The 13666-nt window shown below is 38.1% G+C and overlaps 2 protein-coding genes across 3 annotated transcripts; both read right to left on the bottom strand.

Moving 5' to 3' along the window:
- Nucleotides 1-4703: 4703 nt before the first annotated feature.
- Nucleotides 4704-6117, bottom strand: LOC121767198 (receptor-like protein kinase 5). Its single transcript, XM_042163413.1, has one exon. It carries the CDS (start codon nt 6043-6045, stop codon nt 4756-4758), a length of 1290 nt encoding a protein of 429 aa, XP_042019347.1. The 5' UTR covers nt 6046-6117; the 3' UTR covers nt 4704-4755.
- Nucleotides 6118-8167: 2050 nt separating this feature from the next.
- Nucleotides 8168-13124, bottom strand: LOC121768964. 2 transcript variants are annotated; one of them, XM_042165588.1, is made up of 9 exons: nt 12592-13124; nt 11443-11977; nt 10376-11355; nt 10107-10268; nt 9962-10016; nt 9630-9778; nt 8936-9022; nt 8610-8738; nt 8168-8515 (listed from the first exon to the last, which is right to left on the bottom strand). In XM_042165588.1, the coding sequence occupies exons 1-9, from the start codon at nt 12661-12663 to the stop codon at nt 8390-8392; spliced, it is 2295 nt and encodes a 764-aa protein (XP_042021522.1). In that variant the 5' UTR covers nt 12664-13124; the 3' UTR covers nt 8168-8389. The 2 variants fall into 2 exon arrangements, with proteins under 2 accessions (XP_042021522.1, XP_042021520.1); XM_042165586.1 differs by having other exon boundaries at nt 10376-11977.
- Nucleotides 13125-13666: the final 542 nt, after the last annotated feature.

Below are 13666 nucleotides of genomic sequence, written 5' to 3'. Positions count from 1 at the left end.
GAACCTAAAGGATGCGGAGCAGACAGTGCTTGAGGCACAGATTTTATATGATAGTGACCCGACACCAGCACATAGAGCTGAATTCAGTCGAGTGTCTACAGAGCTCATCATCACAGCGAAGATGGAGGAAGAATTTTGGAGGCAAAAGGCGTCGATTAGATGGGCTGCAAATGGAGAAAGGAACTCCAAATTCTTTCATGGCTGGGTCAGACAGAAGAGAGTTAAGTCGAGGATACACACGGTCGAGTTTAGGGGGCAGGCACTGACAGAGGAGACAGAGATCAGGGAGTCAGCGGCAGCCTTCTTTCAGCAACTTCTGACATCGGACGTTGGGGACCTTGCAGAGCCTGACTTATCTCTCATCCATACACTTCCATATTCAGTTGACCAGGAGGCCCTGTGTGCGCCACCGCAGGAGAAGGAGATTAGGGATGCAGTTTTTAGGATTAGTGGTGATAGTGTGTCCGGGCCGGATGGGTTCACTTCGTTGTTTTTTCAGCACTGCTGGGACACTGTGGGGAGGGATGTGATTGCAGCTGTGGCAGACTTCTTCAGTGGGGCGTTTATGCCCCGAAGCTTCACGGCAACCATGATCGTCCTCATTCCGAAGAAGCCTAACCCGGTCACGTGGGGGGATTATAGACCGATCGGCCTCTGCAATATTACAAACAAGATCATCACAAAGATCATTGCTTCAAGACTTACACCTTTACTTCCCCTTGTCATTGCACCGAATCAGAGTGGGTTCATCAAGGGTCGTCTGCTTAGTGACAATGCTCTTCTGGCCCAAGAGTTGATACATGACCTGGGGAAGGAGCTTTCGAGTAGAGGGAGATCGCCCGATCTGGCACTCAAGCTGGATATGGCAAAGGCGTATGATAGAGTCCAGTGGCCGTTTTTGCTCAAGGTCTTAAAAACGATGGGATTCTCAACAGCCTGGGTGAGTATGATTAGTAGATGCATCTCTTCATGCTGGTTCTCGGTCTTAGTGAACGGGGGTCCGGCGGGTTTCTTTTAGTCCTCAAGGGGGCTAAGACAAGGGGATCCCTTATCGCCCTCCCTCTTTGTGTTAGCGGCAGATTACCTTTCAAGATGTCTGGATAGGCTGATCAAGGAGGATAGAGAGATGATATACAGATGCCGGAAAAAGGCCCCCATTATCACTCATCTCTCCTACGAAGATTGGTAAGCAACTTAAACATATGCCTTTTGAGCCACATTTTCAATGCTTATCAAGCAATTCTAACTCACTTAACAAGCAATTTGTTAAACAAGCAATTCTAACACACTAAATAAGCAATTATCAAACAAATTAATTGAATTGAATTGAATTGTAAGCAAAACTAAAACTATCACAATTAAATTGAAATCAGTAACCACCGAACAGATGCACGTAACTGCTCTGTTCAACGACAGCAGCAGCCTCTATCATCGACGACCAGCGATGCCAAGCGATGAAATCTGGCGATAGAATCCTACTCAAAACCAAATTTATGCTACGAAGGCCAATTATATCGACGAACGATATGGACTGATATTCAGCAATGGTGGTCAAACGAAGAAAGGCAATCAATGACTTGTAAAAACGGTTTGATTAAGGATTACAACGTTGCCGCCCTAGGTTAGTTTTTTTTCCAAAATCAGTACTCTTAATTGCAGAATGGGGGAGTGAGAAACGACCATTCAGTTTTCAATGTAGTGGGATAGAGATACAGCGGTGTGGGAGAGAGATATCTATTCTTAATCTGTTTCCCAAATTATCGTGATTTTCCAAATCCCATATCAGTTTCAATTTAGGTAAAATGCCAATAATACCCTTTCAAGCAATGTTTAATTCAGTATCAAGCAAAACGAACTCTATTTCTACAAATTAATCCAATCCGTCCAATTACTAGATCTAATTGATATAAATGGTGTTAGGTTGTCATTTTAATTAAGGAGTCACCATAGTGCACCCCTATATATATATATATTGCCCTAATATGGTCAATAAGTGAAATTCTGTCAAAAATCAAAGTAAATCTCAGCACTTGGATCATTAGATTAGATGGTTGTAATAAGCTACATTATTAGCCTAAGATGGTACACTATTAGCCTAGCTACATTATTAGACTAAAATGATACATTATATTACTAAAATAGTACATTATTAGCTAAGTTACATTATTAGACTAATAATCTACATTATTAGATGACACGTGGCATTAATCTAACCGTTAGATCACAAGACCCAATGGACTACAAGTGTTTTGATTTTGAACACTATTTAGCTTATGAATCTAAATACATCCCTATATATACAAGTGTGTGATCAACTACTAACTTTTTACAGTAATAACTAATAACTAAATATCAATTTTGTATGTTAAAAATATCAATACAAAGACATAAATTTATCAATCTTTCTTGTGTTGATAAATTATGTCTTTGTATTGATATTTAAATTTACATGTTGTATTGATATAATTATGTCTTTGTGTTGATAATTTTAATACACAGAATTGAAAGTTATTAGTTATTACTGTAAATTAGTTAGCACGCTAACGCAACCCTATATATTATAGTTAAAGAACATGCTTCATATTTCTGTCACGAGAAATTAAAGGTGAAATTTATATACACTGAGTTGTGGCTCATATAAACCACTAATATTTTTCAGCAAAGATATCGCTGATGTTTTGGTTTATACGAGTTTTAGAAACTCCACGTGTTATCAGGGTTGGCGGCTGACGCATTATAGCGACCTTCTCTTCCCCGTCATTTTGCATGTAGACCAATGTATAACATATAGAGTGGTGAGAGAGTCTCAATACAGTTCAAAATGTTTTGAAATATGTAACAGATAAATGTTGATTTCTGAGTTTATCTTATATTGGTGTTTTACGAATTTTACATGTAGGTTATTTGCTTAAAAATTTCATATTTATATAATTATAAGAATATACGACAAAAGGGTTGGTCGGGGTGTGACAATGATATTCTAATAAGAACTCTGAATATAAAGTAAAAATTATATAAAAAATTAATATTTTTCTAAAACGAGTATAGAAAATGAAATGACTCTATAAAACAAAGAGAGTATTAACATAAGTAGTGTTAAAATCAAGCATCTTCATATGTCTTCAATCTCAACTATTATTAATGGCGCCATTAGTTACTTACCATCGATTTATTATTAAACGATTCATTTTAATATATTGTCCAACGGCCACCATCCATTCAACCAAATTCAACGACCCATTTTAAGCCATTAAGTAAATAAGTATTTTATTAATTCCAGAGCACACTTCAACACTGCCAAACCCACTTTTTATATGTTTCAAGTTCGATCGACAAACTTGTCCAATAATTTATTTTTCACTCAGTGATAAAATCCAAACATCACTAAATGTCGAGCCCACTTTGCATAGCTTTCAAGCATGAAATGTCAACTTTTGATCATCCCTCGGAATATCATGTTTATGCAATAAGGTACTCAGTATTTAGTTTTGGATAATGCAATTACGCAGTCTCATAAAGGAAATTTTAAATGTACATGTGCGCAAACTCTAATTTTATTTTGAAGTAAGCACAATGTAATCTAATTCATCACAAAATACATACTCACATTGCATCTCAAGACTGAATTTGGAGCCTAAGGCCATCTGCAATGGAGAGGCCAATAGCAGAACCAACCATTGCAGATAGGGTGAGGAGGAATGGGGATGTGGGCACCCATTCCGAGCATGAGCCGCGGCATTCGGATGAAGCCATGAAGGTGGTTTTAGGGGGTGGATGGAGGTAATTTTTCTTTTAATTTGAAATTTAAAATCCTATAAATATAAGTCATGCTACCCTCCATGATGATCGCCTCAAAGAAATTTGGACACACACCAACATATTTCCAGCATTAAATTACTTTTTAAATTTATATTTTGTAGGATTTGTATTTTTAAATCTTAATAGTGTTTTTTATGAATTTATAATATGTAGGATTTTTAATTTTATCGAAGTATTTTTATTAATTATATTGCTATGAATTACTCTCTTCGTCCCACAATATGAATCATATTTTGTCATTTTCGTTCGTCCCACAGTAAGACTTCTATTTCACTTTTGTCATAAATGGTAAGTAGGCTCACATTCTACCAACTTATTCCATTCATATTTTATTATAAAACTAGTATACTCCACCACCCGTTCCTGAAAAGTATGAATATTTGACTCAGCCCTTTTAATGCATTATTTATAAAGTAAGGATGATAGAGAGAAAAAGTAATTAAAGTATTGTTAATGGATAATAGGTGCCGCCTATTTAGAAAAAAAAAGACCTTCCAAAATTAGAATGTTCATTTTTTTCAGGGACGGACTAAAAAACAAATTATTCATACTTTTCAGGGACGGATGGAGTATATAAATGGGACCCCACGTCCAACTTTCTTTACATTTCTTAAGACTGTGCTTAAGTAAAATAGGACTCATATTATGTTCGTAGTTCAATTTTACATTTATTTGATATAAAAATAGTAAATAGGGGTATTGCAAATTAAATACTTAATTGAAATGCAATGACTAGAACTCTAGAAGACAGTAATATTGTATGTGCTGTGGTCTAATATACATGGAATGAGCTGGCAACTTGGGATGGGTTGATGAGGGGCATGATGCCGTAAACAATAATTGCATGCAAGTAGCGATCATGGGCCTGAATTCTCTCAACAATGTTGCTCTTTTGGAAAAAATAAATGAATGAAATTATTATACATTCTGCAAAATTTAATTGCTAGGTACAAATGGGCCCAAAGCCCTGCACTGCTCAAATGACTTTTGTACCCCTCCCTCACAAAAGAAATATCTCAACGGGCACCGGTACAAACAGTTATCCCCTAACCGAACCGTTAGGGAACCCGCTTTCAGATCCAAAAACCCGCCCGGAATCGCCCCGAACAAGTAGTTCCCTCCCAACAAAAGCCTCTCGAATTGGGCCGAACCCGAACCCAACACCTTCATAGCGTATTCAATCGGGATCGGGCCGGTGAGCTCGTTATTCTCCAATGAGAGGGCCGACAGCCGCGGCATAAAGCCCATGAACCCGGGCAAAAACCCGCGGACCCGGTTGTTGCTCAAGTCAACGGATATAAGCGGGCTGGTCAGACCCGAATCAGCGGGTGTTTCCACGGATTCGAGGTGGTTAAACGACAGCGTTAGCTGCTCCAGATTTGGGTGAGTGAACAAACTCGCTGGGACCGACCCGGTGAGTTTGTTGTGACTCAGGTCCAGCACTTGCAAACTCGGCGCTTCGATTGACGGAATCTCGCCTTCGAATTGGTTGTTCCGCGCGACGAGCTCGATGAGGGAGGGCGGGAGGGAGGAGGGGAGGGCGCCGGAGAGGGAATTGTCGCTGGCGTCGAGGAAATTGAGGTTTGGGAGGAGAGTTAGGTCGGGGAGTGAGCCGGTGAGTTGATTGGATTGGAACTCGATGCGATTCAAATTGGGGAGATTGAGAGGGGGAATTGAATTGGTGAGGAGATTGTTGTCGAGGTAGAGTTGTTGGAGGAGGGAGAGGGAGGAGAGGGAGGCGGGGATGGGGCCGGAGAGGGAGTTGCGGGAGAGGGAGATGCGGCGGAGGAGGGGGAGGAGGGAGAGGGAAGGGGGGATGGAGCCGGAGAAGTTGTTGGAGGAGAGGTCTAGGGTTTGGAGGAAGGGGAGGGAGGAGAAGGGGATGGAGGAGAGGGGGGCGGAGTAGCCGGCGGGGTCGAGGGAGAGGTCGGTGACGCGGAGAGTGGAAGTGGAAGTGGAATTGGAATTGGAATTGGAATTGGAGGAGGCGTCGCAGCGGAGGCCGCAGGTGAATTTGTCGGAGAAGAGAGAATCGCAGGGATCGAGGGAGAAGTCCCAGGAGGAGATGCAGGAGGAAGGGGGGATTGTGGAAGGGGCGATTGTACGTTTGAGCTGCTTTAGGGCTTGTACGTCTTGGGGGTGGGTGGTGGAGTGGGAGGGCATGGAGAGGGAGATGGAGAGAGTGAGAAGAAGGAGAGAGAGAGGTGTAAATGTAATGGCTGCCATTGTTATGACGGAGTGGAGTTGCAGAGATGGGTAATGATATTTAGAGAGAGGGGGGAGCGTGTAGTGTGGTGGTAGTAGCATTAATGTCATGCTATGTTAGCAATTATATAGACATACATACATACATACATACATACATATAATAAATTAATAATCATATGAATTGATTAATGTTTAACTGCTGTCGCATGTTATTACATTTGTTGATTAATGCAAGGATATAATATGCATGCAAATTCCGAATCCAACTTAAGCTGCCTGCAAAAAACGGTCACTTACTCAGACTAATAAATGGACTACATACCAACTACGATTCTTGTTTGCTTCGAATAGGGAGTATGTATATTTAACAAAAATATCATATACCCGAACCCAACTAATCGGTATACCCATAAATTCAAAACTATAATATTTCCAATTTATTCTTATTCATATAAATTATATTGTGATGACAATAAAAATTATTAAAAATAACACAATATTATTAAAAGTTTAAACTTCAATTTAGTTTTTTCTAGATTGAGATTCTATGACATTAGACAAATAGACACTACTTAATTTTAAAATAAAGAAATTTTCATCATAATTGAAATTCAAAACAAATAAAAATAAATTTTTAAGATTTTAAATAAACATGTAAATAAAATGGAGAAAGCATAACTATATATTGAAAAGATAACAAGTAAGAAATTAATAATGTAACATGATGTTTAAATAAAACATAACATATTTCTAGATAATAGAACAATAAAATGTCAAAGCAACCCACCCTAGTCCCTAAATCCGGTTGCAGTATACTAAAAAAAATTTATAAATCTAAATGTGATTAAATAAATTTACCATATAGGCCGTAGGCCCTATACTAAATAAAAATGTTTATCACAATTACATAATTAATCGGTTTAATCGAGAATTAGTCGGGTATCTTGATACGGGTTTTGATTACCCTAAACTAAAAAAATTCTAACATTAATAACTAACCAAACCCGTACCCAAACCCATAATTTCGCGTTTCAGGTACCCAAAATCCCCCGGGTATTGGATCGGGATCGGATATATCCGAAACCCAAGAACTAAACTTGCATCCCTAATTTAATTTATACTACTATTAATTTGCTATTTTACTTTATTTGCTACCTCAATAACTTAAAAAAGTTGAAAATAGTGATATAAGTTGGGATGAATTTTGGGGCTGCTTTTGAGGCTAGCACTATTAGAAGTGTTGGGGGCAAAAATTTAAAATGTTGACATGAAAGTGGAAAAAATGAGTTATGACGATGTCTAAGGAATTTTTTATACTCCCTCTTCTAATTCTAATTATAAGCGTATTTTTTTTAGCCATCCATAAGTCCATTATAAGTGTGAAATGTTCTTTTATTGTAAAAAAAAATAATTTTTTCTCTCTTTATTTTTTCTCTTATTTTTTTCACTACTAAAATCATATGCCTAAATAAAATATCTCACATGTAATAAGATGAAGGGAGTACTAAATTGTACTCCTATTTTCAATTCGTATAATAGATATTCGATGATATCATAATCAAAGAATTCAACTTAAAAAGAACTAGACATTAGTTAAAACTTACTTTAAAGAGGAAAAATTCAAATACAGGTACCCACATCAGTGATCATAAATGACGTTTGTTATTTAATAGTATAGTAATTGTGAAAGAAGATGTCTAAGAATCTAACTTACTATAAATAGCAATTACTTTTCGGAAATTGCATAGATGTCAATACTCAAAAATATGTACATAAATAAAATTCCTTTTTAATTTAATGGTTGCCCCAACATTTAACTAACTTCACATATTTTTGTTACTACTTTTCTACCTTGGACCACACCACCAAATTGTCTATGTAATCCATCATCCTTACTTAGTTTCTACTTCCAAAAACAAACAATTGTGGAACTAGGAATAATTATTGTCACATAAATAACCAAGCAAATGTGGGCACATCAATTCCTCTTTCAAAATGTATAGTAAAAAGAGGTTAAAATCTACATGATTAAGGCCTCCTTTTCCCTTTTTAAAAGCAAAATATATTCTTCATATTCAGCACCCACACATGGCCATTTCCTAAGTCCTATATTCCATCTTCTTCACATAAAAAGCGTGGCTGAAAGTGGCAAAGAAGAGTGTATAAAAACCTCATTAATTTCTAATACATCAAGAAAGTATACAACACAGAGATAGCGCGTGTGGAATGCGGCTAGATCGCAACGAGCTCTAAAACACGGAATATCTACACTAACATTTTACAGGGGAGCAATTTATTTCAACCTGGGGCTGTAAGCCTAGATATTAACTTACCATGGAACCTTTTTAACCCTTTTGTATGCTCACGATTCGTCCTCGGCCGACCAATCAGATTTGCCCGTCTTTCCTTTATTTTTCAGGAAATATCTACTCAAGTTCTTCATTACATAATCTTGGTTGATCTCAAACACAAAACTCATCCCCCTTATCTACAAACGCAGCAAGTTTCAAAATTTATGCATGTATGTTCGTTATTAAGCAGTGGCCAAGCAACAACATGGAAAAAACAATTCGATAGATTACCTCAATCAAACAACTTGTGCTAAGGTTCAGCAACTGCCCACAGGCTACTGCAACGCCATTCACCAACACTGAACTCTTACCTAAGTTTCTCAGAAAGAACGAACCGTCTGCCTCCATTTTTATAATAGCCTGAGTGGATCCAAATGAATGCGATGATTAAGGTTTCAATTTATACATAAACAGTGTACGGAACCCTATAACAGTCTTACATATATATGCTCATCCTATACACGCCTCTACTACTTTAAAAAGTAAGGCTCTTAGTACTGTCTTCATTCTTTACAGCGTAAGAAAAACTTATCAAGCACAAAGTTACAAAACCATACCTGCCGCCTAGAGATTTTATTAGCTCTTCCTTCTTTCCTCAGATCAATATCAACATCCATATCATCAGTTGATCTTCCAAGTAAAACCTGAAAAAAAAAATCAAAATTACAGGACAAGAATCAACAACAAAGTTTTACCAATTAATAACGTGTAAGGCGCATAGAAATATGTATGCGCATGATTAGAAATTACGACTATCAAAGAACAGTTTTACCAAAAAGTGGTGTGCACAGTACTATAAGTCGCAGTGAACCCCAAAAGGCCAAAAGGTAAGGAATTGTGATCATAAGACACAGGTCATCTGATATTTATGCGATAATAATATTCGTGACATGCATCTTGTAGCAGAATGCATGGTTTCACTTGGAATATTCAATCAGGGCTGCCTAGTTATTGTATTTGATTGGCGACAGATAAGTCATCAAGAATATTATTAAAATTGAAACTTATCACATGAATGAAGCACTTTCTCTGAATAGAGATTTACTATAATTTTCAAGAACGCAGGAAAGATAACAGATATGAATGCAACAGTGACTCAGAGCGCCTTCAGTAGATGCATTTCCTGTTCAGTATTTTCCTATCAATTTAAAGTTTGAATCGACGTATTCAATCACTTTTCTTCACATTACTATTATAATATGCATGATAACCAATCAAAAAGAGAATAAAAAAGGGTAGTTTCTTCAGCACCTCGGGTTTCGTGATGTAATGCCTCAAATGGCGGCCATACAAGATAGCAATAGCTTCGTGTGATGTCATAGCCCTCCTCAAGCAGGATCGGGCACCTTGTTCCAACCTTATGATGGTTCTCTTGGTATCATCATACTGATAACTTGGAACTGAAGAGTCAAGAGAACAAATAATTGTGCACTAAGTAAAAAGAGAAGGATCTCTAACAAGGAAAACTAAAATCAGGTAAAAGCATTGTTGTCAAGTTTAGCACCCAACGTTAATGATAAAAGTTCTTCGTTAGGATAAGGGAAGAATTGAGTTTATCAATCAAACAAGAGAACTGGACAAACCTTGTCTAACAATGCCGGAGTCTTGATCGTATGGATCTAAGTCCATTTCTAGTATCTGCATAGAAGACATTGCAAGATCAAAATTGGAGTTTCTTCAAATCTTTTTGGGAAGAGTAAATTCATGTAGACCGTCAAGATTCAATACCATGGCTTCAATGTCCGAAAAATAAGGCACATCGTCATCAATTCCAGATTCGACATCATCTGACTCTGAGTCGTCAAACGCTGATTCTGGATGTTGGCTTCTTGAGGGGCCTGCTTCTGTTGATTGTATTATATTACTGACTGGTGCTGAGTTTTGTCCAGCCTGTGTGCAAAGAGTAATTGTGTAAGCCGTAGATGGTAGTGTTATAAACTCCAGACACAGTGGTTCAAAAAAGGAAGAAAAATGAATTTAAGTGGAATGCAAACTACCTTTATATCAACTCCAGCAACTTCTTTCTTGACCAGACTATTGCTGCATTGTTTTGGAATCGCATACTGTAATCCACCTTTAGTGGAATGTCCAATGGTTTTGGTAGCAAATCCAGGAAGTAAAGTCTGCTCTCTGGAATCATGAAGTTTAGTTTTCGCAGCATGACCTACAAGCGGGTGCACCGCCTGTGTGCCCACCATATGAGGCCACACAGAAGATTTTGCAGATTCATTTCCTTTCATCGAGAATTTTAAACCTTGTTCATAATCCTTTTGATGAGCAGATGTCATAGAACCCATGGAGTTTGGCTGTGTTGTAGAAGAACCAAATGAAGTCGATGGATGTATAAGCAAGAATATATCATCATTGCATGGAATTTCCGTGTCCTCGGTGTTCAAAGTGCAGCAGATCTTGCCACCACCGAGTCCAGTAAAATCTGAAATCAAAGTTGACTTTGAAGGTGGATCAACCTCTGACTGGCTATTCATTGGTTGGTCTCCATGAACAGAGGACGTGGATACTTCGGACACCACGGGTGTTGCACTAGGAGCAATCGAGGGAACAACTTCTGCAACTGTGACAGACTCGGGTTCAGTTTTTGCTTTATCATTTTCTTGACCGTCTTTGATACAATCTTGGATGACTGCACCAGTACTATCAGTACAACATTTATTAGCTGCACAATTTTCAACGTCCTCCAACAATATCTCATCCTCATTCGAGAGGTTCAAAAGTGAGTCTGGGTCACCATATTCACCGGTGCATACAGTTGAGCTATTTTCTTTATCCTCGGCCTCATGCCTGATCGTATCTTCAGCAATCAGATCTGCATCTTGCAAGCTCATGCTAGTAGGTACTGAAGAAGCTGAAACATCCTGCATTCTTCTCCAGTGGCGCAAGTGAGGCTGATTGGGCTCGAACATGATTGTTTGTAAAGAAGAAAAGCCATCCGAATTTGAGGGGTTGAATTGTTGTGTACCTTTAAATCCAACAGAAGAATTATGAGGATTCTCATCAATTGAACTTTTTCTGTTTTTGATATCAACCTCTAAAATATCATTTCCACCTTCTATTAGTGAGGAAGTGGCATCGCCATCAAGTCCATAGCCTCCCGGCACATTATTTGCACGTGATGCCACAGAAATATCCCTTATTGGACCCTGAAAGGCATGCCGCAAAATATCTATATCTTCTTCCTGAAGTAATAGATGGTCAGATATGGCATCATGCATCACTTGTTTCTGAAAATCAGTACTTTGCTCACTGAATTCATGAGGATTGGGTTCAAAAATTCCCAAATTGCTGTTGCTGAATAATTCATTACGGAATTTCTTTCTCATGGCATAATATTTTCGACGGATGCTCGCATGTTTCCTCTTTTGCGCAACCTCTTTACTTCCTATGGAGTTGTTCTCAGCTCTGTTAAATTTCGATGCATGGTTGATACCAGAAATCTCAAGTTCAAATATTTGAGCAGCAACTTGGGCTGAAATATCCGGATCATAGAGAAGAGAGTGCCATCTCTCTTGCAGCTCTCGTAAACTGTATCTACGAGAAAACAGCACTGCACCTTTGGCAAGTGCTTCCAACGAAGCACCAGCCTGAGATAAGAAAAACAAACAGTATTATAGTTCGGAACACCAATGCAAACTAAGAGCACAATTTTTTCTCCATCAACTAAAAAACTAGGCCTTCAACCAACATCATGAAAATTGGCATTTCTCTTCTTTTGATCGATTATTATGGCGACTTTTATGACTAAAAGAAGAATACTTCATAGCATTTGTTCGAAGAGCAACTGAAAAATCTACAATCTGCACAACTGTTGCACCAGTATATACAGGTTGCAAGAGAATGTAGTTCAATTCAACGACACTCTACATTCCTAGTCGAACAATCCAAGCACTCATTAATTGCTGTTGCCATGTAAAAATCACAACAAAACTATTCCTACTATTGAGAGTAACATTTACAAATCACAACACTGAAATGAAATAATTTCCAAATGCTATAAATTGCTCAGATATTGCTAAACCTATAAATCCTATGGCTTTTCGCCTGAGCATAAGTGTAAAACTGGTTCAGTAAATCACCCTAGCATCCACTGACTTCACCATCCAAAATCATCACATAATCAAATAGAATAAAAGTATCAACGCCCAGAATTCGGATAAATATGAGTGTTAATTCAACAAAATTCGACAATTGGGACTACCTCAACAGCATTCTTCAGCAAGAGGTCATCTTCAGGAATCCACTGAATTAACACCGCAGGAGCCGTCGCCATACAAAATCAGCTGCTCGTGAACCCTAATTACCCATTCCCACTTCACCCAAAGCTGCAAAATCCTGCTGATTAGATTAGCTAACACTAAGAGAAAATTTCACCGATGTAAAAAACGAACAATATCCATGAAATTCTGAGCTCTCAACTCAACACATTCAAACGCGGTTGTCGTGAGTGACAGAGGAAATTGGTACAGAAAAATCCAAACCCTTTTCCCACTAAATTCAGAAGGGGGCGAAAAAAGATTCGATTTTTATCGGAAAATTGAAAATGAAGACGTAAATTATCGCAATTCGTAGCTCAATTGCGAAGATGCTGGCTCGAAATATTGAATTTGTAATGCGCAAATTCTCAAATCTCCATTGTTGGAAACAATGACCACACATTTGCTGTGAGATTTTGAGGATTTTACTTGATATGTTTGACTGTAATTTTAGTTCATTTGACAGGGTTTTGTGGTGATAGAGATCTAATGTCAAAAAATTCATATTTTTATTAACTGCCTGTTTGATTAAAATGAAATCGACGTGACAGATTCGATCTCTCCGTCCATAAAACAAGGGATGTAAAAATCATGGATTAAATATATTCGGTCAATGGATTTTGACCAAATAATAAATGTGACGAGACATTTAATTTTGTAAAATTAAATGACATAGCGCCGATCTACATTTTACGTAGACAAATGTAGAATATTCACTTTCTCAAATCTGATTTTCGGTGAGTGAGAAATAGTGGATTAAAGTTGGGCATAATTAGCTTTTAATTAAAGCTTGAGTTGGAGCTTAGGGAATAATTAACTAGTGTTAATTATCCCACATTGGAGGATTAACACATATTTTAATGTGTTTAAATTAAGTGACTTTATGTTATTTAATAATTACAGTGAACCAAGATGGGTGAAAAAACCCACACGCGCGCGCGCCGCCGCCACCGCCCGCCCGCCCGAGCCCGTGCTCGCGGGCCCGGGCCCGATCCCGATCCCGATCTTGGACTTGGATCT

The sequence above is a fragment of the Salvia splendens genome, chromosome 15, assembly GCF_004379255.2.
Source record: "Salvia splendens isolate huo1 chromosome 15, SspV2, whole genome shotgun sequence".
Taxonomy (NCBI): Eukaryota; Viridiplantae; Streptophyta; class Magnoliopsida; order Lamiales; family Lamiaceae; genus Salvia; species Salvia splendens.
Note: the sequence above shows the minus strand (reverse complement) of the source record. Positions and strands in the feature narration are given on the sequence as shown.